This window comes from Plodia interpunctella, chromosome 2 (genome assembly GCF_027563975.2).
Source record: "Plodia interpunctella isolate USDA-ARS_2022_Savannah chromosome 2, ilPloInte3.2, whole genome shotgun sequence".
NCBI classification, from domain to species: Eukaryota; Metazoa; Arthropoda; class Insecta; order Lepidoptera; family Pyralidae; genus Plodia; species Plodia interpunctella.
The window spans coordinates 3,254,685-3,281,556 of NC_071295.1; the positions used below are offsets into that span (position 1 = coordinate 3,254,685).

The 26,872-nt window shown below is 34.4% G+C and overlaps 1 protein-coding gene across 11 annotated transcripts in view; it reads left to right on the forward strand.

Annotated features, from left to right (window-relative positions):
- The window catches only part of kcc (kazachoc), a 214,378-nt gene that overhangs the window by 171,952 nt on the left and 15,554 nt on the right, over positions 1-26,872 (forward strand). For all 11 annotated transcript variants that reach the window (XM_053765039.1, XM_053764968.1, XM_053764959.1 and 8 more), the window contains one exon: positions 15,058-15,128. In XM_053765039.1, coding sequence (XP_053621014.1) covers positions 15,058-15,128 — 71 coding nt within the window. The remainder of the gene's footprint in view (positions 1-15,057; positions 15,129-26,872) is intronic.

Genomic DNA, 26,872 nt, shown 5'->3' on the forward strand with positions numbered 1-26,872 from the left:
GTAATGTAAGAACTTTTCCCGTCCCTTTTGCAAACAACTGATATTACCAGAGCACCCATTTTGCGGTGGCTGTGAAGATTATGTTATATCTGCCCGACCTTTTGCGTATATTATGAATGAACCAAATTTCCTTTATATCATACTCTTTATATTATTTGCCGGCGTGACATGGTTTCACTGGCAGTGAAGCCAACTGTCTGTGTGTTTTACATAATTGTTTGTAAAAATCTCAACTCTCCCTCTCTCACACTTGTCTGACCCTTTATTGGTACTATTGAGTAAATACGACTGTATTTTGCATTTTTTATTTATTTATTTATATGGACCTGCTGGAATTATTCACAAAAAGGTTTCATTGCCGGCATAATAAATAATTTTCCGCTACACCTTCAAAATGGCGAAACAAAGTATATTAGCCCATTCTCTTTGTGGATACAAAGAGAACGAATTCCTTTGCAAATAGGTACAGGGCATAACAAAAGTTAAAAATTATTAATTGTTTGTTGATCAAATCACAATTGATGTAACAAAGAAATGTTTTGTCAGTGTCGATTTAAAGTTTCTTCGATAAATCAGTGTTATAAATGCGTGAAAAGTGATCGTCGCGAAAGAAATGGTTCGTCGTTTTTACCTGTCGTTTTCACGAGTCTCCTCGCTGTAGAGCGGATAGAAAATCTTCAAGAAAAAGCTCCCGTTTACTGACATAGTCAGTCGTTCATTACTTAAAGTAAATTTACCCTTGCTGTAAAAGCAATATCGAAATAAACTCTTAAATGAATTTGAATTGCTATGATATTTCTTAATTGTATCTAGTTTCACTGTCTTTTTACATAGATTTCACCTACTTCTTTGAATTGAATGTTATTACAAAAATAATAAGATATGTATTGAAACTTGCTACTGTGATAGATAAAGTAGATAAAGGGCTTGCAATTTACTTAGGACTCATACAATTTTAAGTTGGAAAGAAAATTAGGGCGAGGGACCGAAAGGCATTTGGACGGATGCCAGTACATGCCGGATCCGGGGACAAATCTACTGGATGGCGAAACCCAAATCCGAACAAACAAAAAAGCTGGCAAAGGCCACCTATCGAGTTAACATCTAAATTATCTGCGCCGAATGGCTGTGCCATCGGGAATCAATACAGTTTTGAGTACAAGCGTATTTATCTGACTACTTAATAGTGAAAAAAAAGAACCATAGCGAAAGTTGGACTGTGGCCTATCTGAAATCTATGTGTAAATATATGGTCCAATTAGAAAAACAATTTCAAAAGTTTATTTCATTATATCCTCTCAAAGATCAAACAAACCCTTCGCTTCAAAGACGCTAACGAAAAAGGAGCTATTTTTCAGCATATTCTGTAATAAATGGCGAGTAAGAGTGCCGAGCTGCCGATTTTGCAAAATGACGATATTTGAATCTGGTCTGCGACTCAAGCCAGTGTACATAGCTTGCGCGCTCTTGTCATTAATTAAAATATTTACTCGATTGATTAATGTCGTCTTGACATTTAATGAATAATGAACCGTAACATAAACCCGATTTTGATTGGGATTTGTGGAGTAACTTCTCCCTTCTTCTTTCTTAAGAGTCACAAAAAATAAGTGAAGTCAATAAATGAATGTATAGTAAATATTGGTTGGATTAAGAAGAAATTAGGTATCAAGCGAGTTTCTCCACAATTAAAATATACTTTTTAATGGTTTCATCACATATATATACTCTTGTAAATTCGGATTGTGGCCTAGTTAATGACAACATTGTTAATATATACTTCCAGTTGTATAAAAAAAGCCAATAAATTAGAATATTGAGATCAAGCGAGTGTATCCACTCTGTAATCCGTAAACGGCCTGAATTATAATTTTAAATGTCGGTGACAGGCCTTATCATGCAAATGAGGGTTCGCTGGTCAAACACTGATCGGTGAGGACCGATCGCTTCCACTAGCAAATAATGCTTTCTGAAACCAGTTTAATTAGTTTTTAACCCTCGACACAAACAGAGGGGTGTTCTAAGTTTGAATGTAAATCAAAAAGAATATTTTGTAAAATGAACATTAGTTTTGAAACATTGGTCATCGCTAATAAATAAACAGCTATTTTTTGATACAAGATTATAATAATGCTCAACAAATGCAATGTGTCCTACATTGCATTTGTTGAGCATTATTTCAAGCAGTGACAATGATATAGGTCCGGAACAGTTTTTGGAGATACATTGATACATTCATCACGGCTAGTCGGCCCTAACAAAATAAATGAGTATCACATCAACTGTCGGAAGAAACATTTATCTCTCCTGCTTCCATCGCTAGATAAACCCCGGAGCTGACGTTACGTATGTGTGCTTTCTCTTCTGGGGCTATTCACTATGTAACTAAACCAGACATAACTGACCAAGACAGTGGTATTTTTTTTCTCTTTCCGTCCGTTAGTAGTGATATATTAACAAAAAGTCATAATTATTTTGTTTTGATAATTTAAAAATTGGTCTGACAACTAGGGATGCCAATGACCGCGCCATATGGACCCTGGGCACCGCCGCTCAACGGCTGAGGAAACGACCAGGAAAACGCTTAGATGAGAGAGAGAGAGAGAGAGAGAGAGAGAGACACTTTTTTCACTTTTTTGTTAATTCCGGGCACTCAGGCACAATATCAAACTTAGCTAAATCCCATCATGTAATGAGAAATATATTTTGTCAGTTCCATCTTTGTTATCATCGTCCGTTTCTGCCACATATCTCCATTATTACCTCGTCAACGAAGTCTACATGAAATGACCTATATAAATGTATAATTATCTATTTACTATCAGCCGGTCGTAAAATTACCTAACCTTAAAATATTATAGATAGGTACATTTTTGAACAAATTCCGTGGTTTTTTTTTTCTTTTTTGTTGACCTATGGTCGTCAGCAATACAGCCTGAATGACTTATTATCGCGAATTGAACTGGAAGCACGTTTAGACTCTACATCTTTTGAATAAGTAAATATCTGTCATATTTACTTAACCAAAAGATCTAGAGAAATAAAAATTATATGCCTTACAGGAGTTAATCTTTGTACCCATAGATGTATGTCTCTACTCATTTCGTTAAGCCTTCTGAGTTAAATTCTCTTTTTGAAATAGTCGGCTTAAGGTGATTGCCGTGCCGTTCCACGCACACGTTCTATGCAATCAACGTGTGCTATGTAAAGTTTGTGTATTGTAATTTTAAATCTTAAAGTCGGGTCTAATTTACCAAAGGGAACTGTTTCTAAAGTAAACTTGGGAATCTTTTGCACTGGAAGTTTGGCAACGCTTCAGGACTTGCGCGGTATTAAAAATTTATTTATAAACAAATACAGATTTTGTATTGATTTAAAATTCATTTATTGCTGTCTACATTACAATAAGAATAATTTGTTTTAACTCTTTGTAATACAGATACATATTTCTTTTTACAAGATTACAAATAATTATTAAGATGAAAATAGGTTTGGCGTACCATCCAATGGCTGTAACCAGCAGAATATTATTTTCTTGCACAGTACATAAAACTGAAAAAAAGTATATAAACATCACCTACTATATTCTAAAGGAACATACATTTTCGTTCCACGTGCTTGTTCAACATTCTTCAACACGCGACTCAGATCCCACCTTTACGCCCCTTCATGTCCCGTGAATCGGGAATGCAGCGACACTCCAATTGGAGACTTGCAGAATATCGTTCGATGTAAAATGGACCAAATGGATCGGTCATAATGGAGGACCTTTTCACAATACACAGTTTTTGCCTTATTTTATTATTTATACCCAGTTTTTGCCTTATTTATTATTTAGTTCATTGTGCGTAAAGGGTGTAAAGGTAGCGATAGTTTTATTAAAATCGTAGGAAGTAAAAATTCGTAGTCTCCGCCTACCTCTGGAATTGGGCATGATACTTAATTGTATTGACGAATTAATTTATAGTATACATAGTTTTAAAAAAGGGGCGGTTATGGCGTGGTTTTTGCCCATTTTCTAGGGTCGTTGCCAGATCGTAATTGAACTAGATTCGCTGATATTTGATTTTGTTCGCCGCGCTCAGATATTGGGGACTGGAATCTATGGATCGAGTTATTCAGTTTGTGTCGCAATTTCGTGGTGTTTTACTATGCTTATCTAATAATAGTTCAGGAGCCTCTGTTTATGTACATTCAGGATTAGATCCTTATGGAAAATATAACGCAATCGTTGTTTGCACATTTTCTTGGCATACTTTCTACTTATACCACACACATTGACCTAAAAGTCTTTAATTTAAAAAGTAAATTCGTGTCCAAAGAATTATATTTTGAATATTTGGCATATAAATTATCTCTGAAATTTAAATTATTTCTCCTTTTTTTAACACTATATTACCTACTTTTCCTATATGATTCTGTGCTACCTACCTACTCATTTATTTTTCTTGCAAGACCAAATCTAAATACTGTGATTAAATGCAACAATAATTGGTACAAAAATCAAACTCATACCTCAATTATTAATTATAACCATGTCATAACCCCAATGTTCCATATATATACCTACTTGTACTGGTATATCTGCGGATCCATCAGCGTTAATTAATTAGAATAATTTCCATCCGAGCAATCACCCGCTCTGCATTGCGTCGCGCTGGCGTCAGTAATTGCTATACGGATTTATAAATAACTAGCGGCCCGTCCCGACTTTGGTCGTGTAAAACCATAATAAATTATGTACACCTTCCTCTTGATTAAAAAAACGCATCAAAATCCATTGGGGAACAAAGCAGCCTTTTCGGGTCTTTAACTTTCTTCGAATTTCTTCAAGATCCGTCCGTCTTGCCGTAACAGCAAGCGTGACAAACAATTTGATAGACAAACAGATTTTCACACAATATTAGAATCAATGGATTTAATAGTGATAATATAATTTGTGTCTGCGTAATTTTAAGTAGACACTAACAATCTAAATTTAGACTTTGTGTGGGGTTCCCAGTAACAAGGGCGCTTGAATTTGAAAGCATTGATTTAATAATACTGACAAGTATTTCATGTTAAACGACGGCTTAAATATCCTGTTATATTTGGTTGAATGGTGGAGTTGTTATTATGTATAGAGGATTTCAAATATAACTTTTCTTTTTTTCTCACCTTAATGTATATATGATACAACAAACAACGTTACGCAAATTAATTACGATGTCACATTCATTGTGTGACGTAACCATGTCAGCAATTAGTTATAGTAGCTTCCTTCTTTAATGCGTGGCTATTTCTTATTTATTGTTTACGCCTCGGTAAATACTTATTGCTTATTTTCCGAGACAAAAATATAGCCTATGATTATCAATATGTTTTGGTATTACTATGAGAAAAACCCATCCTCGATATGATAGCGATTATAAGATCTTTCATAGGCTGCAATTTCCAAAGAAAATGTTCAAATTTTTTACGTCCAAGTAACTATTAACATAAGCTATACTCTTTTTCATTTGGAAAATGGAGCTTTTTATAAAATAAAAAATAAACGATCACGTTGTTAATAAAGTATCTACGCTACAGACTTTCATACAACGAACCGATCGCTTTTAACATTTATTATTTTCCCCGGCTTTGTGTCCGTCGTATTGTTGTTACTGAACGTGTTATTTATTTATTGCAGCTCCCCTGCCGACTGAATTTTCACAACCTTTAAAAATTTGAGTTTACAAAGCTAAAGTACCGCGTTCCAACATATTCGACAGTTGTTTTGTTTGATTTCAAATGCTTGTGAGACCTGCACACTGATAGATTGTTATGTTCACTAGTGTGTATTGTATATGTCTACTGTACTTAAAAGTCGTATCCCATGGGTTCAGGCGACTTGAATAAATTCTTACTTTTTACTTGACAAATATCACATTTGTTGAATAATGAAATGGAACTTTCAAGCTCAATTATTCATAGTTATACCAATTTTATGTACATATACCAAGCTTAAACTTTACGATGAAACATTTAGAAATATATTAACCATAGTAATTAGTTAGTGGCGACAAAGCCCCGTCCGTGATATCTTTAGTAAATAAACTCGACTGCCAAGTAAACACTGAATATTGATCAAATATGACATACTGAAGCACGAACACAACCTGACTGTAATAGCAAGCCCGGACGTGACTAACTTACTTCAATAAACTATAACTATTTACTTAGACACGCTGATTAGGCTTCTCAACTCTGTCCGGTCTATAAGTGAATTGGATTCTCTGTATATGACGACAAGGCACACTTTGCATTAACTTGTGTCCTATATGATACATTGTTTATCAAAGAATATTTAAGCACACAGCTTTCATAGCACAAAAACCGTAAATAGCTAAAAATGTACTTTTCATTTAAAGTGAATTTAATTGATTGGAGAGTAATATCAACTTTGTAAAATAAAACCGTCATCACAATAAAAGGACGAAGAGAAAAATGACAATAAAAGGAAAATCTATTGAATTGATTGCACTCGGAGCACGTATAGCGGGCGATCCAAAATGATTGGCAAAAAGTTTTGACGCTTCTGCGCTGGACTACCCCGCGGCGCGAATATTAATCAGCTCGGGAACGCTCTCCTAATGACGCACGCTACAGCCAACTCTATTTAGATCGACGGAAATAATTTCCTGACTGCCTCGAGCACATAATAATTTGGATATAAATTGAAAATCCAACATTCTGAATAAAAGCACTGACAATTGTGTTCGGAATTCGTCGACTCTTATATTTCAATATTGCCATCAAAATGTAAAATCGTTAGAAACGAATTTAAATCGGCAGACATGAAGTGTAAGTAATGTAAGACATCCACTGTCTACTTTTATGTGTTCACGAAAGGTATGAGGACATGAAACGACATACCTAATTAACTTAATTTTCTTTACGACATACTTCTAATGCATGTTATATATTTACTTTATGTTATTCCTTAATACTTTAATGTAATTATCATTTTTTACTTAATACACACATAATGCATTTATAATCACAGGACTATGTGACGTAGAGTGTAATAGTAGCGTCCAATTTAAAATATTTTTGATGTCGCTTTTTATGACACGTTTGACCCCTACAACAGTCGTAAACACACAAAGCGTTAAAACCCGCAATGCGGTACCCAAACGATAATAATTTATTATTTAAAAGTAAAACATAACTTTAAGCTAAACGTGGCTTTATTATTAATTCGTTTTCAATTAACGATTAATTGGTACCCGTTTGATTGACGACGTTTATACATAAATAAATAGTAACTGCACAAAATGAGCCCTGGGTACTACACGTTGATCACACTTGAAGCCTCATTAAAATTCTGAGCTCGAGTTTGCAGATAAATGTTAACGTACTGTTGACTGCCGCTCAAAGTGCGCCAAGTCTAACCAAACAACAAGCTTTTATCCCTTGTACTAACTAACAAGGACATTTCTAATTAAAACTTTCCTGTAGTTAACAAACCTAACAGAATTTTGTCCCAAAACTTTTTTTACCGGAACTAAATAAACTAACTTTCGTCTATATTGGTCAGAAGTTTGTAAAATTATTTCGGCCGGCCGATGAAAGTTGAAGATATAAGTTATTGCGCGAAATAAAAACAAGCATTCTGAAGTTTGGCGACAATCTGACCCGCACGGTTGATATATGTTAGCGGAGCCGAGAACCCTTTTTGTGGTTCTTGGGTTGAAGTTTGGCCAAAAGTAGCAACTGAAAGTTATACTCACTACGCACACTGGTCGAATTAATTACGAGAGATAAATGGCTAGCGGATTAAACGTTCCGGTCCGTATATTCGCTCCATCGCTAATCTAAATAGGTTTGTATTGAAAACCGGGACCACTACTAAAACATACTTACAGACTGATAGCAGTCTAAAATTTCATCGAAGATTCTCTTTTTAGGAATTATTTTTAGATAGGAAAAGCAATTTTTTATGACTTTCTCGTACAAATTATTGTACGTTAAATTTAAATCGTTAACGTTAAACAAATTGTTATTTTACAAAGGAAATACAGAAACAAGTACATAGTATTATTAATACTTTATATATTTTGAAAATTAAAATCCATCTGTCTTATTTAGAAACTACAGGCATTTATGTCATAATTCTGGCTACAAATTTCGCCTTGATTAATGCACCTAACAAGTTTACGCCACTCAGAAATGAATTGTTTCTGAACACAATGAAATTATTCACTAGTGACAACTATTGCAGCCATTAAACTTGCCCAGTGTGAGTTGCACAATATCGGAGGTGGAGTTTGAAATTGGCCGGATTTTAGAGCCGTCAGCGGGCGGTCAGCCGTCACATAGTTAAATGAACTCGTTTGCTGGGGACATGAGGGATTTGAGGGATTTCGGATCCCGAGGATCAACGTAATCCGCTCTAAGACGGCAGGCGTGTCGCGTAATAGGATCGAATCATTTTTGTAGTGAAATGCGCAAAACATTAAATATTTGTGGTTTAAGTAATTAGTTATTCGTTGGTATTTAACATAAATGTTAACGATTGGCTGGGATTAATATTAGTATATTATAGTTATTTATGTATAATGGAATGAACGAGACTGAATTTGCTTACAGTTGATGTCGCTAAGAATATTCTGGTAATATAACTGGATTAGGATGGCCCCGGATTGAAAATGCTGGCATAGATATGCGGGTCATGGAATTACGGGTCTTGTGATGATGAAGCATAGGTTAATATTGAAAAATTATTATAATAAAATTAGTATATTCCACCTTATAACTTGATAAATTAATATTTGCAATACCCATAATCATTATTATAGTTAGTAATTACTTTTAAAATTATGAAATGTCTTTTGCACTTTCTCGTTGTGGAGGCCATTTCGGGGTATATACTATACAGACTTTATATAAGTCAAGTAATACTTTACATTAGCAAAAATATCTCAACTTTAAATGAGTAAAAAATGCTAGTCTGTACTAGCATTTGTATATACGTACTCAATGTTTGGATAGTTTATAGTTAAAATATCACAAAAATGAAAAAAATTAAACTTGTGTAGATTTGACTATAAATATGACGAATATTACAATCACGCACACTACGTCCTCATAAAAAATATTTTGGTTCTCAACAGCTCCATAAATAATAATATCCCTTTCTGAATAATGGCAAATATGAGGGACCTGACAGCCGTATCGTTAGTTATAAAACAACATACCCTTTTGGCGCTTCGCCAGAGTCCCGACGGACCCCAGGGAACTGTCATCAATAAAAGTTATCGGCCCGTCCAATTTTACCTAAAATATTTGTCCTCTAACTTTATTCTTTTGACAGAACATACGAATAAGTTATATACAGAAAAATTAATTCCAAGACAGACAGATCCAGATCTGGTAAATGATTAATAAAGTATAATGATATACTTTTTATTGTAGATAACAAAATTAAAGACGCACGAGATGTACAAGCAATAGCGTATCATAGCCATATACCACTTTGTTGGTAACTGGCGGCTCGTTCCGGTTTCGCTCGGGTTTAACCTTAAGAAACTAAACTTTCACTAAACCGTTCTCTGGAATCAACTATCTATTTAAAAAATACGCATGAAAATCAATTACGCAGACTTAAAGATTTAAAATATAAATAAATAGGGACAGACTGACGAAAGATGTAGTGAAATTATAAGCTGCAGATATAGGTACACACTAGCGTAGAACCACGCTGGAATAATACACCTATATACTTAATTACATACCTTTTATTCCGAATCCATACCCTTTTCAAGGACCTCTTGTGGATAATCTCTCGGAGGAGAGATTAGATATTATTGAGGAGCCATGGTAGAAGCTTATTCTATATCTTTGGGACAATGCTTTTGCTTTTACTACCGTATTAGCAAAAGGATGCTCACTGCTCAGCTTCCTTTTTTAATTTTCTGATCCCCAAAAAAATGTCTATTGCTATGAAAATAAAACCCCAGGATTCTGAAGTTTCTATAATGATTTCATCTGTTAGAAATGAGCTGACAGTTTTCAAACGGCTAGATGCACATTTTCCTAACATAGCTAAGAAAACCTTAGGGTAAATATCTCTTTCATATAAAAAAAAATAAATCCAAATCAACCATTCGACTACTATAACCCTCCTTATTCAGGAGTTAGAAATTCATTGACGTATATGATCGGCGCCAGATAAAATTAACTCAAACTAACACACGTCGTGAACCCTCGGTATCCTTGCCATTATCCCCACTGATGGTATGGTGGTACTTTAAAATTAACCGGGACCACCAAGAGTAGTGTTTGAGTGATGTTATGTCTATATCTGACTGTACAATATTTGATTGACTTTTTTGCAATCTTTTTTTTATTTAAATTTCATGGCCAATAAAATTAAACATTTGGAGCTATGTTGGGTTCCTAACCGTGCTGTTCTTAACCCTGCCTCTCGTGACAGCTTCCAGATTTCAGATAGGCGCCATAATTACTCGAAACGTTTCTCCCGAGTACTGCAAGGTCGTGATTTGCTTTTAGATATTATTCAGCTCAGTTCAACATTCAACCCAACATTTTACACTAAAAACACAAAAAACATTTTCATATTAAAATGTTGCCAAGACGAGTCTAGTTTGCTTAAAAAACTCTACACTTTATTCAAAATGTATGAAAAAGTGGTCCGATCTCATGTAGAGCCGAGATTCTTGAATGCGCCCTAACTTTACCAGACCTAACTTCACATACTCTACATTCTAGTTAAAACGTGTAGCTTGGCCGTTTCTTTACTCTAGATAACGAATGCCTATGAAATCTACGTGACGGTAACAAAACGGCCAAACCACACGTTTCAACTATTTGTATTTATTTATACTAGACTGTCTGATGCGAAAAAATGCTTCGGAAATCAAATATATGAAATCTAAAACTCCCTATTGGTTCCGAGTGTATAGGAGGCACTAGAAAACATAATCTGTCCAAACAAGCTTCGTTCACGTAAACAACGCAACCAATTTAGATGAAAACGAACTTTGTTTGAACAATATCTTATGGGTATTTGAAATATCTCTTATAGGCAATAATTTCGTTATAAAACATGATAAGCGTCATCATCATACAGACCATAAAAAAGCGGCATCTTAAAAGAAAAATTGACACTAAAACAAAATACAAATCAATTAGAATCGTGCGAATAATAAAACAAAATAATGATTAAAATTGTTATTTTGAAAATTAAATTAATTATTCTAAGAGTTTTAGCTTACCGTGGTTACCGTGGTGTAACAGGAAGAACATACACACAACAACTGTCTATGAAGTTTAATGAACAAGTAAATTAGATGGTTAGCTATATCGCTGAATGATAAATAGGCAAGTTAACAGTTCTCGAGAACTTGGGAAAACTTGGGCCTTGGGGCTGAGATAGCCGTCAGATGAAAATTGTCGTCTGGTTATGTAACGTTAGATTTTGCATTAAGATTCTTGTTGTGAGAATTCTTAGAAGTCACAAAATAAAACTGTTTAGTAAAATATTCTAAAAATGTACTTTGATATTTGCAATAAAACAAACCGAATAAAAAATATAGTTAGTACGTAACAAATTCTGCTGCTTTTGTTTATTAAGTATTATAATAAAAGCTATACTTTCGAACGTAGCCATATGTTTACCAATATTTTAATCTAAACTTATTCATAAAATCACAGTTCGCATAATCTGAAACTAACTTTACAAATAAGCTGACCCACCTATACTTTTAGTAGACAATTAACCAGCTGGTATTTCAAAATGCTATGAACATATTCATTACCAACTGTTTTAACTTAGTCGAACGGAAGTATGTTTGATTAATTCTTAAAATTTAAGACTTATGATATTATAGAATTAGAATTGATTGTGGATTTATTAATTCCACTTTTGCTAATAAATGCTCTGGGCACTTGAAAATTTCAATCACAGCGATGTTGTTATTTTCATTTTTCTAAACCAAATAGGTATAGCATGCGCGTTAATGTCTATCTGGCACGTCGAGTATTTTCAGCGCAACATTGTAGTATTGGCAGCTGTATTTATTAAAAAGAAAAAATAAAAGGCTTTCTCCCGAAACCTTAGTTTTATTTGATTTCAGGCAAGACATATTTGCTCCTAACAAGACAAAGGATTGTCAACGCTCATGATGTTATGTGACGACTCGACTTTTGTGGCCAATGGGATTCCTAAAGTTACGTTACTGCGACGCGGCAGTAACACTAACCACAGAGGGTGTTTCACATTTGGGTTTATGCTTGTTAACGCACATTCTGGGAAGATTCGTTTTGTGAAGTGGGCGATCGGTCTGAGACATTGAGATCGCAGATTATACCTACGAACTCTTTTATTCTTTTCGTATTCTTTGTAGCATTTATGGACTTTTGTGCTTAGTAAATTTTTATCTAAATCATCAGTTCAAATTAAAGTTCTGCCAGTGTCAATCTAATGCTGAGTTTTTATTCTGAATTCAAACATGTTTGATGTTGACGATAAAATTATACCGGTAAATCTAATGCAGTTACATTTTTTTATGATGTTAAGTGTGTACATTTTGTTTGAGAAATAAGCAAGATTTATTTTAATTTCTTCATTTACAATGGTCTTTTGTTACATGTTTGTTACTCGATGCTATTATCACTTTATGACTCGGAAATTGAATACAACAAATTTTAAACGAAATTCATAGTAGGCTAAGTGGCCTTCTGCTAAGCGAGTTAATTAATCCTGAAATCTCATTAGGCTGTTTATTTAAAGCCGAGCCCAAATCAATCACTTCACTAGTATGGCTACTGTATACCTATGTGTATAACTAGATTCATTTTCAAGAATATTCTGCGTTAACTAAGCCATGTCATTAATTGTGTGTAATTCATCTGCACTTAATTAAATAAGGATTAAATGTTATATAAATACCCTATGGATTAATCTACAACATAAAAGCGATTACTATAGGTAGTATTTATTGTATACTTACTTAGTCTTTATGTTTATAGACCCCGGTTTCGTAATCTGACTTTTCTCATCAGACCACGTTAAATTGTATAATTTAATTGTTTCTGATTTATTCCTTTTTCGGATTCTTTTGCAAGATAAGTACCCATTTGGCTAAAAACCCAACTCATTTTAAGATATGAATGCATAGATAAATACGGCCAACAAACAGAAAAAAAAATCTTTTGTACAAAAATAATAATCCAACTTCCAAGTCTATACACGAAACCGTGATGATATTAAAGTCTTGAATGCCATATTTATATTCGAATTCATACCATTTTGCACGCACGCCACGACACCATATATAACTGGGCATAAAACGAAAATTCCTTTTTTGAAAATCATTAAATACCTGCAGTTATCCGAACGAGTGGAGATCGGAATGGAACGTTACAATTACGAGTCTATTGTGGCAGAAATAAAGGTGGATTGAAAAAGTTTCAATTATTGCGAGGCGCGCCAGCCTGCCGCGTCCGGGGAAAATGGAACGTGCCCCCGGGATTGCATTCTGCGAATATAAATATTTATGTATGACCCAGGTACAGGATTTATGTCAGTCTATTTGAGATATTTAATTCATTTCATACCTATTTTTAATCCATTGAACTATGGAAGTGCTCATATATGTGTTTCTTTTTGCAGTATGGCCATTGAAATATGTTTGCTAATAGCTTGTAGCTTTCCAAATCATAATTTTATATCAGGTATTTGCAATTTAACGTGGAAAAGTGACCTGCTGATGTGAAAAAATATTGAGTTGATCGTGTTTGCCATGCATTATTTAGTCTATTTAGTATCATTAAAACTTAATTTATAATTCAGGTGATATAAGAATCAGATTTTTAAATTATCCATTCCAAATTGCTTGAATAAAAATAACGGGTCAAAATAATGGAACAAAAGCCCACACGTATCTGAATGCATCCGTAAAACCCAATATTAATTTTATCAGATTCGTCTGAATAGCCTACTGGAATACGAAGCGGCCGCCGGCCGCCGATCTCCTAAAACCGGTTACACAACAGCACAATCGAATCCAATTAATATTTTAATACTACTTGGATCGTTCACACGCCGCCAAATTAATTGGACATTCGGTATTTTCAAATGAGTCCCGCTCTCCTGTATTCAGCTTCATTTAAAAGGCTTCAACCATTATTATCTGTTATTATTATAGTAACATTATTGCATTCTTGAAAAGTTTTATGTTACTGACTGTAATACATCTTAGACATAATAAATGCTTTATTCAAGTTGGTTGCCGGATTTACAGTAACAATATGAATGAATGACTACTGAATTTGAAACATAATACATAAGCAACAACTAAGTGCGAATTAGCAAAGGAGTAGAGTTGAATGTAGAACGAAAGTTTTATGTGGTTTTCTAGTGATGTAAACACGTATCTATGTACCTTCTTGCTAAGGAAATATAACAAAATTATACAAGTAATGAACAATATGACATTATCGACGGCACTAGCGCCCCAAATTGGTAATAATACAGACACCTTTCTGTTCATATTTTCGTAAAGTATAAAGTACCATCATCACAAATGCCTTCGATTTTTCCTTTAAGCTTTTGACATGGCGCTAAATCTATTAAGTATTATTTTAAAATACTTACCCAATGTTTGTGATTGTATTACAAGAGTGTATATTGTATAAATTCCCTCATGGATGTCTCATTAATTTGTTCATCGGTGCGGCGTACCGGGAGACTGAGCAAACATAAAAGATCTCATTACAAAGCCCTCCACAATTCAATAAACGCCAAAATAGAACTCCCGCGGTTCTCACTTTGATGTTTGACCTTTCTGCCTCTTTTGACGAGGCAAATGTGATTACACCTGTAATTTGAAATACATCTCATACAGAAAATTGAGAAATGTCTACCTTTGGCCTTCTCATCTTATATGTAAACTGGATTTAACGCACGGGTAACCCCAACTTAAAACTTACGAACCTGAAAGCATGACAGACCGACACACTTTTTTATTTATAATATAAAATATATGCTAAACGTAGTTTTGCTTTTTGCAGGTGACACCGACGAACATGGCTTGCCCGCGCAGAAGGATAAGGGCTGTGACACCAACCTCTATCTGTACCATGTAAGTACTCCTTTTGTATGTGGTTCCGCCCTAGAATAGGATCACTCGATTTCCTCCCGTGGAAGTCGAGATAATCTTAAAACAGGGACAAGTAGCCTAGGCAACAATAGCATTCCCAAAGAGTGTTGACGTCAGGCAGGCGGTCAGTTGAAAAATAATAACCTCATCTTCAAAATTAAAAGGTTTAATCTGCATGCGGTCCCTGAGCTCCGAAGTGTCGTAGCCAAGAATTGAACTGCAACTAGGAGAGAGAGACAGTTAACCCTAACAAACACTAAAACACAACTGAAACAAAAGATAATAATATGCCGTCATTAAACAGTGACGCTGAATTAAAGTTGAAAGCGCGGAATGGCATTATATGCAACTGACGCAGATACCTCATTTGCATAATTAAAACAGACTGGGTTAACACTGCGAACAACTTGTTCAAGCTTGTTGTGTTGGAATAACTTATTTTATTCTGTTTAAGTTGCATTTTGTCTTTCTAACGCTATGACTAATAAGCAGAATATGAATTACCTTACGCTGTTAACATCTTTATATCACCATGTTATAAGGAATAAACGATCTGTCTATCTGAACTCGTATCTGTTGTTTTCCTGTCTAGGGAACAGAATGTCCTAACTTCTTCTCTCGCCAGATTGCGACAGTCAATCAAGGGAAAAGCTATAAACTGGAAATTCTTCTTATATTCGATAAGCAATCATTCACTTTCTTTAATCTCAATTCTAAGCCAGCCATACAGATAAACGTAGCCTTACAGTTTCGCAATTCGTGGCTCTATCTACTCCGTATAAGACAAAAACTTGATAGTGTCTCATTCTAAACTTATACGTCAAAAGACGATATCTAGTTTCTTCTTTATGAGATATTTTTGTTCTATATATATATATATATGTATAATGTCAGCCATTAACTGGCCAGATTTCGACATTTTATCATGAATGTCCCACGGAAGCGAAGCTCAGTAAAGCAGCTAGTCACTTTATATTATCTTAATAAATAAAGTATTCTAGGCAAGCTGTGTGCTATAATACCGTGCCTGTGTGGGACTAGACTGGCAGTTCCAAGCCGCAACTGCATCAACTCGATACCGCAGACTCGTTACGCCTTTGTTACTAATTGCAACAGAGCTACTAACTACATTATCGACACCTTTATCTACTGATACTGCAGAACGGAAGTGTTGACGAGTGTCGGTTTGAGTTGTAACCGACGTCGGTTGTAAATCGTAGACACAAGATTGCTATAGATATGTATATAAAAAAGGCTTTACGTGACCAAAAAATATAACAAAGGTAGTATTCTAATGTATAAATTAATATAAAACGCTATCATCACAAAGATAATTTTCAAAAACAAAGCACCGGGACCAGCATAGCTCCACTGTTTTCTCAAATGAGATAAAGAATTTATAAGAGGAAGAAAGCTTTCAAAACTAAAAATAACATTTATTTTGCGATTTCGATTTGTACAAGCCAACTTTAAATGCCACCGATGCTTGAAGCCAGAACATAAACTTTTCAAGATCGGACCTCGAGTGGAAATCCTGCTGCAACCGTTTTAAGCACTCAATCGAATTTCTTAGTTTAAAAGAACTACTTACCTTAAGTTTTTCTTTTTTTCTGTTACATTACTGTCATTTTTATACCTTAATATTTTTTTATTATTATTCTAGATGTATTTTTGTTAGCTCACTTAAATAAACAAAAAAAAATAGTTATAATAAACAGAGTGAAACGGATGAAATGTATTTTAAAATAATAGTCAGTGAAGCTCATATAATTAAACTGATGTCCACAGAGATTTTCTACAAGTATTCTAAATTTTCCACAAAAACCAATAAGCTCTCAGAATTCTAGTTTAAGCTTTTAAAGCTGCAAACGTCCGGTACAACTTTACTCATTATATGTACAGTCGGTTGACTGCAGCGCTGAAGAACTTTTAACCCGTTGGGGGATTTATTTTCTACTGACTTTTAAAACATCACCATCCAATTTTTGTTAGGTATGGAACATATAAAAAAAAGTTAAAATTAAGGCAAAATATGAAACATGTTTAACTATAAACTCTACGAGTTTTATGAATACTCTATAATACGAAAAGTTTTAAACAAGTTAGATCTCTTAACGAATTTTATGAATACTACTCATAAAACCGTTGTACAGCTTGACCTATTAAGATTAACATGAGTTACGAGAACAAATTCGAATCAAAAACGCAAAACTCATAACTCGGCGAAAACATTGTAAAATCTTATTACTCAAACATCATATTTTATTATTAGCTTTTATTTAACTTGCAATGTAATGCCTAATAACTATGTAATGCCGATTGAGCTGAAATTTTGTACACACGTTAAGTTCTATGACAATGCATTATTATGATAAGCGAGTCTTGATGGTGCACACAGAAACGGCTCCAGACGTGGATGGATACTCCTCAACGGTTTACTGTATGAACATGATTTTTTGTCACACATTGAATGCAATAATTTTTTTCTGATGACAATAAAAGTTTGTTTCAAAAGTAACATTTTTCTATAAAACTTATTTAGTTAGTTCACAGAAGCAAAGGTGTAATGGAAAATGTGTCTAGTTAAGTAATATTCTATTCAAATTATTATTTCAACTTCACATCTCTTATAAACGTCGCAAGCTTACTAAGCCGACGACTAAGCCGAGGTGAAGAAAAAACAGCTCAACAAGATTATATGATACGATACGATTAGATGTTGCCCGGGGCTTCGCTCCCGTGGGAATTTTGAGATAAATATAGCCTACAGCAATCTTGGATATCTTTGATGGTACCCTTTTAATGGTGAAAGAATTTTTGAAATCGGGTTGGTAGTTTCGCAAATTAACTGCCTCAAACATACAAAGTCACAAACTCATAAACACCTTCCTCTTTTTTATATAGATACATATAGTATATATTTTTCTGGGAATACTCTCTTGAGATTAAAAGGAAAAATATAATAAATAAGAGCACCTTGTAACATGAGCTAAGCCAATTCAGCTATTATATTATCATTATTACAAGAAGAGGGACAATTTGCGAGTCTGTTGTTACAAGCGCGCCCTCACTGTAATCCGGCGGATTATCCCCGCGCCCTTCACCCTCACCTCTCCTCATCCCCGATTTATTTATGCCTTTATGACAAGGCCCGAAAATCGTGGCCCATTTTCATTATGAACTTTTCAATTAATTTGATCAAGATTGTTACAATCTGTTTGTGAGGTCTGACCGTCGATTTGCTTTGGTTAATATTTGACATTTAAGTGTGTTTTCATCCAAATTAACAGTATGATTGAAATATTAAACTCGGAACTTCGACTTTCTAGTTGGCTTCAACTAAAAATTCGTAGTTCCAAGTCAATTCAATTAATAATTTCAATTTTCAATTAATATTTTCAATCATATAAGTCTGGAAATATGTTGTCTACTACAACATATTTCCAGACTTTGCGACATTTGTTCACTTGTAATCAAAATAATGTACAAGCAGTTATTTTTTATCTAAATATATACAGGGTTACTGGTATCAACAACAAATTATTTTTTCATATAAAAAAATACATAAAATCTACTCTATGTAATAGCTACGCAATACGAGAGAATAGCGTTATATATCAGAATCGAACATAACCGTCGAATCGAAATAGCCATATATATATACGGCTAGAGATATCAAATAATTTCGAAGCTGGATTTGCCAAAATTTTCACAGCAACGCTTTTAGTTACGCGCAAAAGCAATAAAATTATAAAATAAAAATATACATTTAACAAAAATTGGTCACGCAGTTCGGGCCACGACACAAACGAGCACTCCTGCTGTCCAGCGAATTTATTGCATTATACTTATTTAATGTTTACTCAGTAAACAGTTTCGGGAGTGTCGTAAAAGTCATCCGGGAATTATAGTCTAACTTTATAGGTTATTTTATACTGTAATACCGCTAATATGAATTTTTATATGTCCTTGCACGAATGTATGTATATTATCCGGGTCAGTATTAAATAATAATGGCAGTACATATCTAAAGGGTATTTTTTTGAACATTGAATAATGTTTTTTTTGCCACAACCTCAGGTACCATGGAATACAAAAATCCGAAATAAACGAAGTAAATAACTGGTTCGTCACTTAGATAAAATACTACTTTAAACCCTCTCATCTAAACAAGAAAGCGTAAAGCGCATTAACGTTAAATTGTAACTGATTCTATTCTTCAAAATAAAAGGCACATCTCATGTTCGAAAAACATTCTACTGAGCGTTATGCTTTGCTTTGCAAATGCCTTTGAAATACGAATACTGATTGAAATCTACAAACATAGTAGGAATAACTGAGAAGGCGCTATTCGCACGTGGAATTAAGGGGATTCTATGAATTCCGTGAGAAAACTGTATAAATTTAGCGATTTAGCGCCTTATTGAAATGGAATTGGAAACGTGGTAGAAAATTTTCTACTTTAATATTATATGGCGTAGCACATAAGGGGTCGTAGAGCTTTCGTAGTATTATCGTAGCACTCTCGTAGCAAACTTGAAGGCAAGACGTTACACCATTTGGTCGTAAATTTACGACGGCGAAACGATTATGAAAATCTTTATAGGGTTTATCCGACGTCTGCGATTAGAAGGATAAATACGAATATTGTTTTTAATCTATTTAGGCATTTTTTTAAATAGATGAATACTTGTTTTTTAAACGTTAGTATGGAGACTGTAAGCGCAAGATATACCATGAAACTATAAATGGGAAAGTTGTAGGTAGGTCAACGTATCAGAATATACAAATACATATATATCAACGTTTTAAATTATATTTCAAATTCAATTCAACATGAGGTCCATTTTGGTAATAATAACAATTAAAAACTTAAAAGTTACCTTATTATGTTACGTAAAACATCTTTGCAACATAGTATTTGCACATATTATAAAGCTAATATTATAGATACAAGCTACAAGCGTCGTAGAGCCCTCTCTCGTACTCGTAGTGGTTTCGTAGCTTCGTAGATCATTCGTAGCTCGTTACCTACGCTCGTAGCACTCCAATTTCTTACTCGATTGGCTCGAACCGCGCGCCTCGCTCGATCTTACCAGAATTTGAAATCGAATTTTCGGGAACCCATGTAATACCCAGAAAGTTTATCAGAAATCTAGCAATTCCCGTAACTACGTTCGCGTGAAATTTTGATTCTTCTAGTCAAAAAATAATATTAAATATTACTACCATGTCATGAAATCGTATCTTTCTCGAATTTAATATATAAAATACAATATTTTTGTCAACGGACTTGCATAGTCCCTTCGGACGAAACGAGAAGAAAATACGAAATTCTACACTTATAATTTTCATTAACATAATACAGGCTGAAATGGTCTTTGTTGCCAAGCAAAATAATACCGAACGTGTAAAAATAAACCGCACACCCTTCATCACGTTTACTTTTATAAAAATAACAGGAGCTCTTTGCATACTTCGTTATAACAAACACGTGTATACATTTTCTGCGGCGTAAATAAGCCTCCCAAGGGGTACCCACACATAGTGTCATGAATAAAATTTATTACTCAATATTTTTTTTTAATTATAGTTATAATTTATCGTCTTTGTAATATATATTTTTATTATTTAATTCGTAATTCGTAATTTACATTTTATCTATAAAAATAAAAATATAGTATATATTTTATAACATACATATATAGATAAACATTCACGTCACCCTGAAAAATATCATTTTCCATCTTGACTTGACCGGGGATCGAACCCGGAATCTCCAATATAGTATATGATGACCGTTATATATATCCTATATGATGACCGTTAAGCCACAGATTTGTTGTTACTAACACTAGTATAATGTACTCTTTTTGAAATAAATATTTTGAATTGAATTATGCATGCATAAAATTATGTGAGCGCCAACCCTTAAGCAAATAAAGGTAACAGCGCACCTGCGCCGCGGGATTAACCACCACATTTCCTACTCCTTTATAATTCACGCGCCATTTGTGCAACTCCTGACTTCACGTAATGCGATGTCGGATTGAGAATGTTATTTAGAGCGATTTATATAAAATACATACTCATCTTAGATTTATCGGATAAGACTGTAAATAAATTGAAATTCAACATTCTTTATTCTACTAAGAATTATATACATCGTTAATTTACTTGAAACTAAGTCTTACTTTGTAGCTTTTTGGGAAATTACCGTATAATATAAAACTTGATGTGAAAATGTGCCTGGGATTGTCTGATTTTTTTAATAAATGATTTAATTTGTCTACTGTCGACTTCCAAAGCGCAGGTGGATACACGAAATAAAAAATCTATGGATCTTAGATTTTTAATTTAGAATCCTTTTTTTTAAGAAAAAATTCACTCTCTCTCTCTCTCTCTCTGGGCTTAAACGCTTATCGGCTTTCCTTTTCCCGACACATTTTTTGTGAAACCAACTTAACTAAATCGAAAAAAAAAAACAAAAGAAATGAGTGAGAAATATTGAAACATAAATAACGTTGAGTCAGCGTGAAGCTGAATGCGAAAATGTTAGTTTTATAAATGATTGGCGCGACGCTACGTGACTCTGCTGCAGATTTCTCATTTCTCTACATTGCTATTATTTGACTCAATCCGTGCTCTGATCCATCGTTAGAAGACTACAATAATATCACTGGCTCAATACTATGAGCCATGAACATGAATGCTATTATTTAAATTATAATTTTCGGAAAACCATTGAAATTTGATTGGTTTTGAATTCGTCGTTCCTGTCCATATAATAATATTTTGAATAATTTTAAAGAATAATCGGGTCCGAAGCCTACATTTATCACACGAGTTTGTTTTCCAATCTGACTCATGTCTTGTAATTTATTAATTGACCAAGACGTTTTTTAACGTAGAAATATCTAATTTCAGCTTCGTATATTCAATACCATCACTAAAATATTTATTTTAGAAGATTATGGACCTAATCCTATATTTAGATTAATCAGTCGAGCGTTTAGGTTTAAGGCTGTTGTATCAAAAGCCTGTAGGTATACCGAAATAATGCCCAAATAAAATTTGCCTGAGCTATTTCGGTTTTCCTAAAATATGTAACGCCCAACTCTGGTGCCTAAATCAATCAATTTCACGGGATATTGGCTTATCCTTTTTTGCAATGCTTACTTTAATTGCCTACAGTCAAAACTTAAAATAAAATGACCCTTAGGTTTGAATTGTGATGACATTTTTGCAATTTCAGCAGGAAAATACTATGACGAGTTATATAGTCCTTCAATTAATTATTGTAATTAATTAATAACTAATTATTAATAATATTGTACTTAATTAATAGCTAACACTGGTGTCAGATTTTATTCAAGTCGCCTAAAGGCATCTGTTATGAATTTCACGACTACTTACCGCCATCTAGTGGCAGGTATCCGCATACACACTAGGGAACTAAACTGTCAACCAGTGTCAGGTTTCCTCACGATGTTTTCTTTCACCGGAAGCAAGTGGTCGTCTATGAAAACTACTATATTTGAGTCAGATTGGTATACAAACTCATATGGCACAAGTAGGATACGAACCTGAGAACTTTCGATCCACAGGCGGGCGTCTTAACCATTACACCACCACCGCTTCACCGGTTCAATTAATTAATGATAAATAAATATTACTACTCCGATACCAAATAAATCCCAGTTTAATCTCTCCAATTTGAATCCACATTCGCGTGGTCGTAGCGATCGTGTGAATATTTTTTTCTATTTTTGGAGCAAATTAATCGCATTTTTGAAAGAAGATTCTATTATTTTATACTTTGACAACGGAACTTATCACAATGGGTTATGCCACTTTAACTCCAAGACATTTGAAGAAATCCAAGACAACAAGTTTAGTGAAATTTATTTTCAGAGAAAATAACTTCAATTGTGATAAGCCCAAACATTATTTATTTGACAGCGCTATTTATAGCTTGCGGTTCCACATTGAATAGTATAAGTTTCGGTTCCGCTTTGACACGACCCAGGCCGCGTGAACTCGGCCTAAAAGAGATTAAATTACCGGTAATGTCGAACCCATCAGTTGGAAACTTTAATTAACCAACAATCTTGTTTGCGCGGCGAGGCTTGGCTTCTGTTTGCCAGTAGTTTGCGGCAAGATTAATGATCAAACACAAAGTACTTAGCATGTGGCTGAGCCCTTAGCGTTGTAATCGTAAAAAAATTCTAATTCCAATCTTATGCGAAAGTCTGTCTGTCTGTCAGCTTTTACGGCTAAACCGCTAGGCTGATTTTGAGGGCACATAGGCTACCACGGAAAGGCCGCGGACAAAAACTAGTTCTACATATTTATCTCTATCCAACTTTGTAAACTATTTGTTTGTTATATTAGCCAAATATACAATGTTAGTTTGTAGGATTGACCAGGTCGTGTTTAATTCCGTACGGCGGCAGCGGATATTGGTTCCACGGCCTTGATCAGATTGTCTCGGAGCTCTCTACTTGAGGCCGCTCTCAGACTCAAGGCTGCCATCGAGGGTCTCGACAATACCAAGCATCGCGAGAGGCTTTAAAACGTCTCTGGGATCCCTCCAAGGGCCCTCGGTACACTGGGATTCTGATTCCACGTTAATTTAGATAGACGCCGCAAGCTCTATAGAATTTACAATGTGTACTTAATGTTCTTATAAGTTCTGTTTGAGAAGGCGTTTAACAAATATTATTATTGTCAAAAGACTTTCCCAATTTTAAATTAAAGCAATTGAAATTTCAATTAATATGTCATTCGCCAACGCACATTTTTCATAAACTTACCCCTGTTTATCCGTACCTTTAAAAGTGTGGTACTTTACTGTTCCTAGCTATCACTAGATCTAAGTTGAAATCGGATAGTTTCGTATGTATAGAGATCATTTCGAGTCTTTAGATACCATAGATATTTATACGCCTATTAATTTCGAACACTATATTGGCCACTACAGTTTTCAAATTCGATTGAAATCTTGTCAATGTTTCCATTTATACATGTTATCTGAAATTAAAGTAAAACAATAACTGCACTTGATTATAAAAGGTATGTTATTTACAAATTTATCACTGTGATCAGCCATGCTGCAAACTTTGTTAGCTATTTGTGTCGAGTATCCATTCAATTTCCTAATGGAGAACGTGTGTGGCTATCTGTTTTATTTCTCGGTTCGGTTTTATTGTCGGCGAAATGAAGCCAGGTTTCTGCGGTTACATTCAGAACAATTCTCAGTTACGACTGCTACGCCACGGCTTCCTAAGTTACTAAGTATAAAAATAAATAATATTCATTTTCCACTAGGATAATGATGCTCTAGTAAATATAAAATGATAGACTTCAAACACTGCCCTCAAAGCTACAATTATAAATATTATCAATTAAAAGTAAAGTGTCGAAAGAAACTCTTGCTAATGTAAATAAGCTAAATATACATAATTTTAAAACTTCCATATTTAACTTGACATAATGTGTTTCGACTTTTCGACATGTGTATGTAAGTATGTCAACTCGGAGAACGAATTTGTAATTTCCCACATCGTTATTTATATTCAAAGCCAACGAGTACATAAAATGTAAATAAGTATTTTAAACAGAGTCGTCGTCGAGGTCTTCCCACAAAGTGAACATTCGAGAAACAAAGGACTTCATTACGTCCGCAATTCTAACAGACCAGCATTCCGAATCCCAAATAAAGTGGCGAATAATGGCAGCAAGACAAATGAAAACAAATAGGAAAAAAGCTCCAGTGATAAATTGCGAGCTTTGGAATATAACCGTTATTTTATTGCTTGGAAAACGTACAATGCCATGTTTAGGATAATTGCTGGCTTCCAAAAGCAGTATTGATAATCCTTTTGGCACATAAAATTTTATTGGTTGAAAGCTGAAATTTTTTCAAAGATTTTAATATCTATACATGGTGTTGTGTATAATCAGAATGATTTATTCATCAGCTATTTGCATGGAATCTAAGAAAAATATAATTTTCTGCTATAACACTTGCTAAGGATGAGTTGAGACCAAATTAATGGCCACATCTTTAAAATGTTACTCCCTTGCCTTTTACATATGGTGCAGTCGTTAGCCTAAAGCAGCCGGAGCTTGACAAAGAGTCGTGATAAATCACTTGATTACGCTGCGAGTTGTGAGTGCCGTCACTTCGGGAGTTTGTTACCCAACTTGCAATCCACGCTAATGACCCGTCGACTCGAGCAATCAACTTAATTCATAGAGAATTGTAGGTGGCGTGTCCCAAAATATATTGCTTAAAAACTATTTTACTTTATCCTATATTTTTATCTGGGGTTGATATTGTTAGCTCACCATTTTACACTCCAATTTACTCCTTTGTTCGTCAGTCGTGTGGTGTGCCAGTTGTTTTACTGCAAATTCCACCATGTAACTAGTAAAACTTTTCATTCTCACAAATCAAACTGTCTTGACTCTGAGATTATCTTCTCTCGTATTGAACTGTAGATTGTCCACGCAAATTCCCATCTCACCTGCATTTCACGGTAGGTGTATTTCTCAACGGTCGGCGTGGAGTGGCGCGCCCTTCGCGAAACGATGTTACGATGAGCGCCGAGCGGTGCAAATGGCGCGTGAATAAAATACGAGCGCGAAGAATCTCGTTCCGCTGCTGCCGTATATGTACAATTTAGAGGTTATGTGAGCACTAGACTGTGTATTCTACCTAATGCAAATATTAGGTTATCTATAGGAACTATTATTTTTTTAGTTATACAACAAATAATTCAGAAAAGAAATCGTTATCGATCCTATCCAACGACATAATCGACGAACATAATCCCTCAACCGAGCGTTTTCCCGGTTTCTTCCTTAGCAATTGAGCATCGGCGACACATATCTATATCTATAGGTATATAGTATACACATTAGGTATGTGATTTATTCTACCACAGTATAATATGAATAATTATCTTATATTTGTAATGTATCATCATCATTAATACGAACAAAAATAAATCCTGCATGAAGGTAAAGTACGATATCTGAGCTTGCGAACTATGTTAATTGCTCAAAGATCGAGATAATGACTAGGGCGGAGGCGGCTGGTGGAATAGAAAAGGGTAATTACGTAACTCTGATCTAGTGGATGTGAGTAGTGAGCACACACCTACCGATACGTAACTTTCTTTCACGACTGGCGAATGTAAGTATTTTACGTCAGCGACGTGATCCGAATTCAAATCGGAGCTAGGAATGCTCTCAAGACATTTTCTGGCGAAGGATTAGGATTAGGATGAACTGTCGATAATGCGGCTTAGCTTTATACACAAGATTCACTTTGAGGTCGTAGTCTAAAGTATATAAGACGAAATAATCATACGTACAAGTCTTGTGTAAGAGGCTTTTAGTTCAAGTAAGGACTATTTATATCGAAACAAGAAACTGTTATAGATAATTAATACAAATTTGGAAATGAAAACATTTTCAATTAAAATCCACATAATGCCGTTATGGCGGGTTATAAAACTGGATGAACAACCCATATATAGGATCGTTTATTGTGTCAGAACATCTTCCAATGGTGTCGCCCCAGAGCTTTATACTACCACAGGCATACTAATTCACATTTTTTATAAATAATTATTTTTAAATTAATTGACGATCCAAGTGTTGTTACATCCACAAACTAAATTTTATTGATATTTCATTTTATTTGGTACTGACAT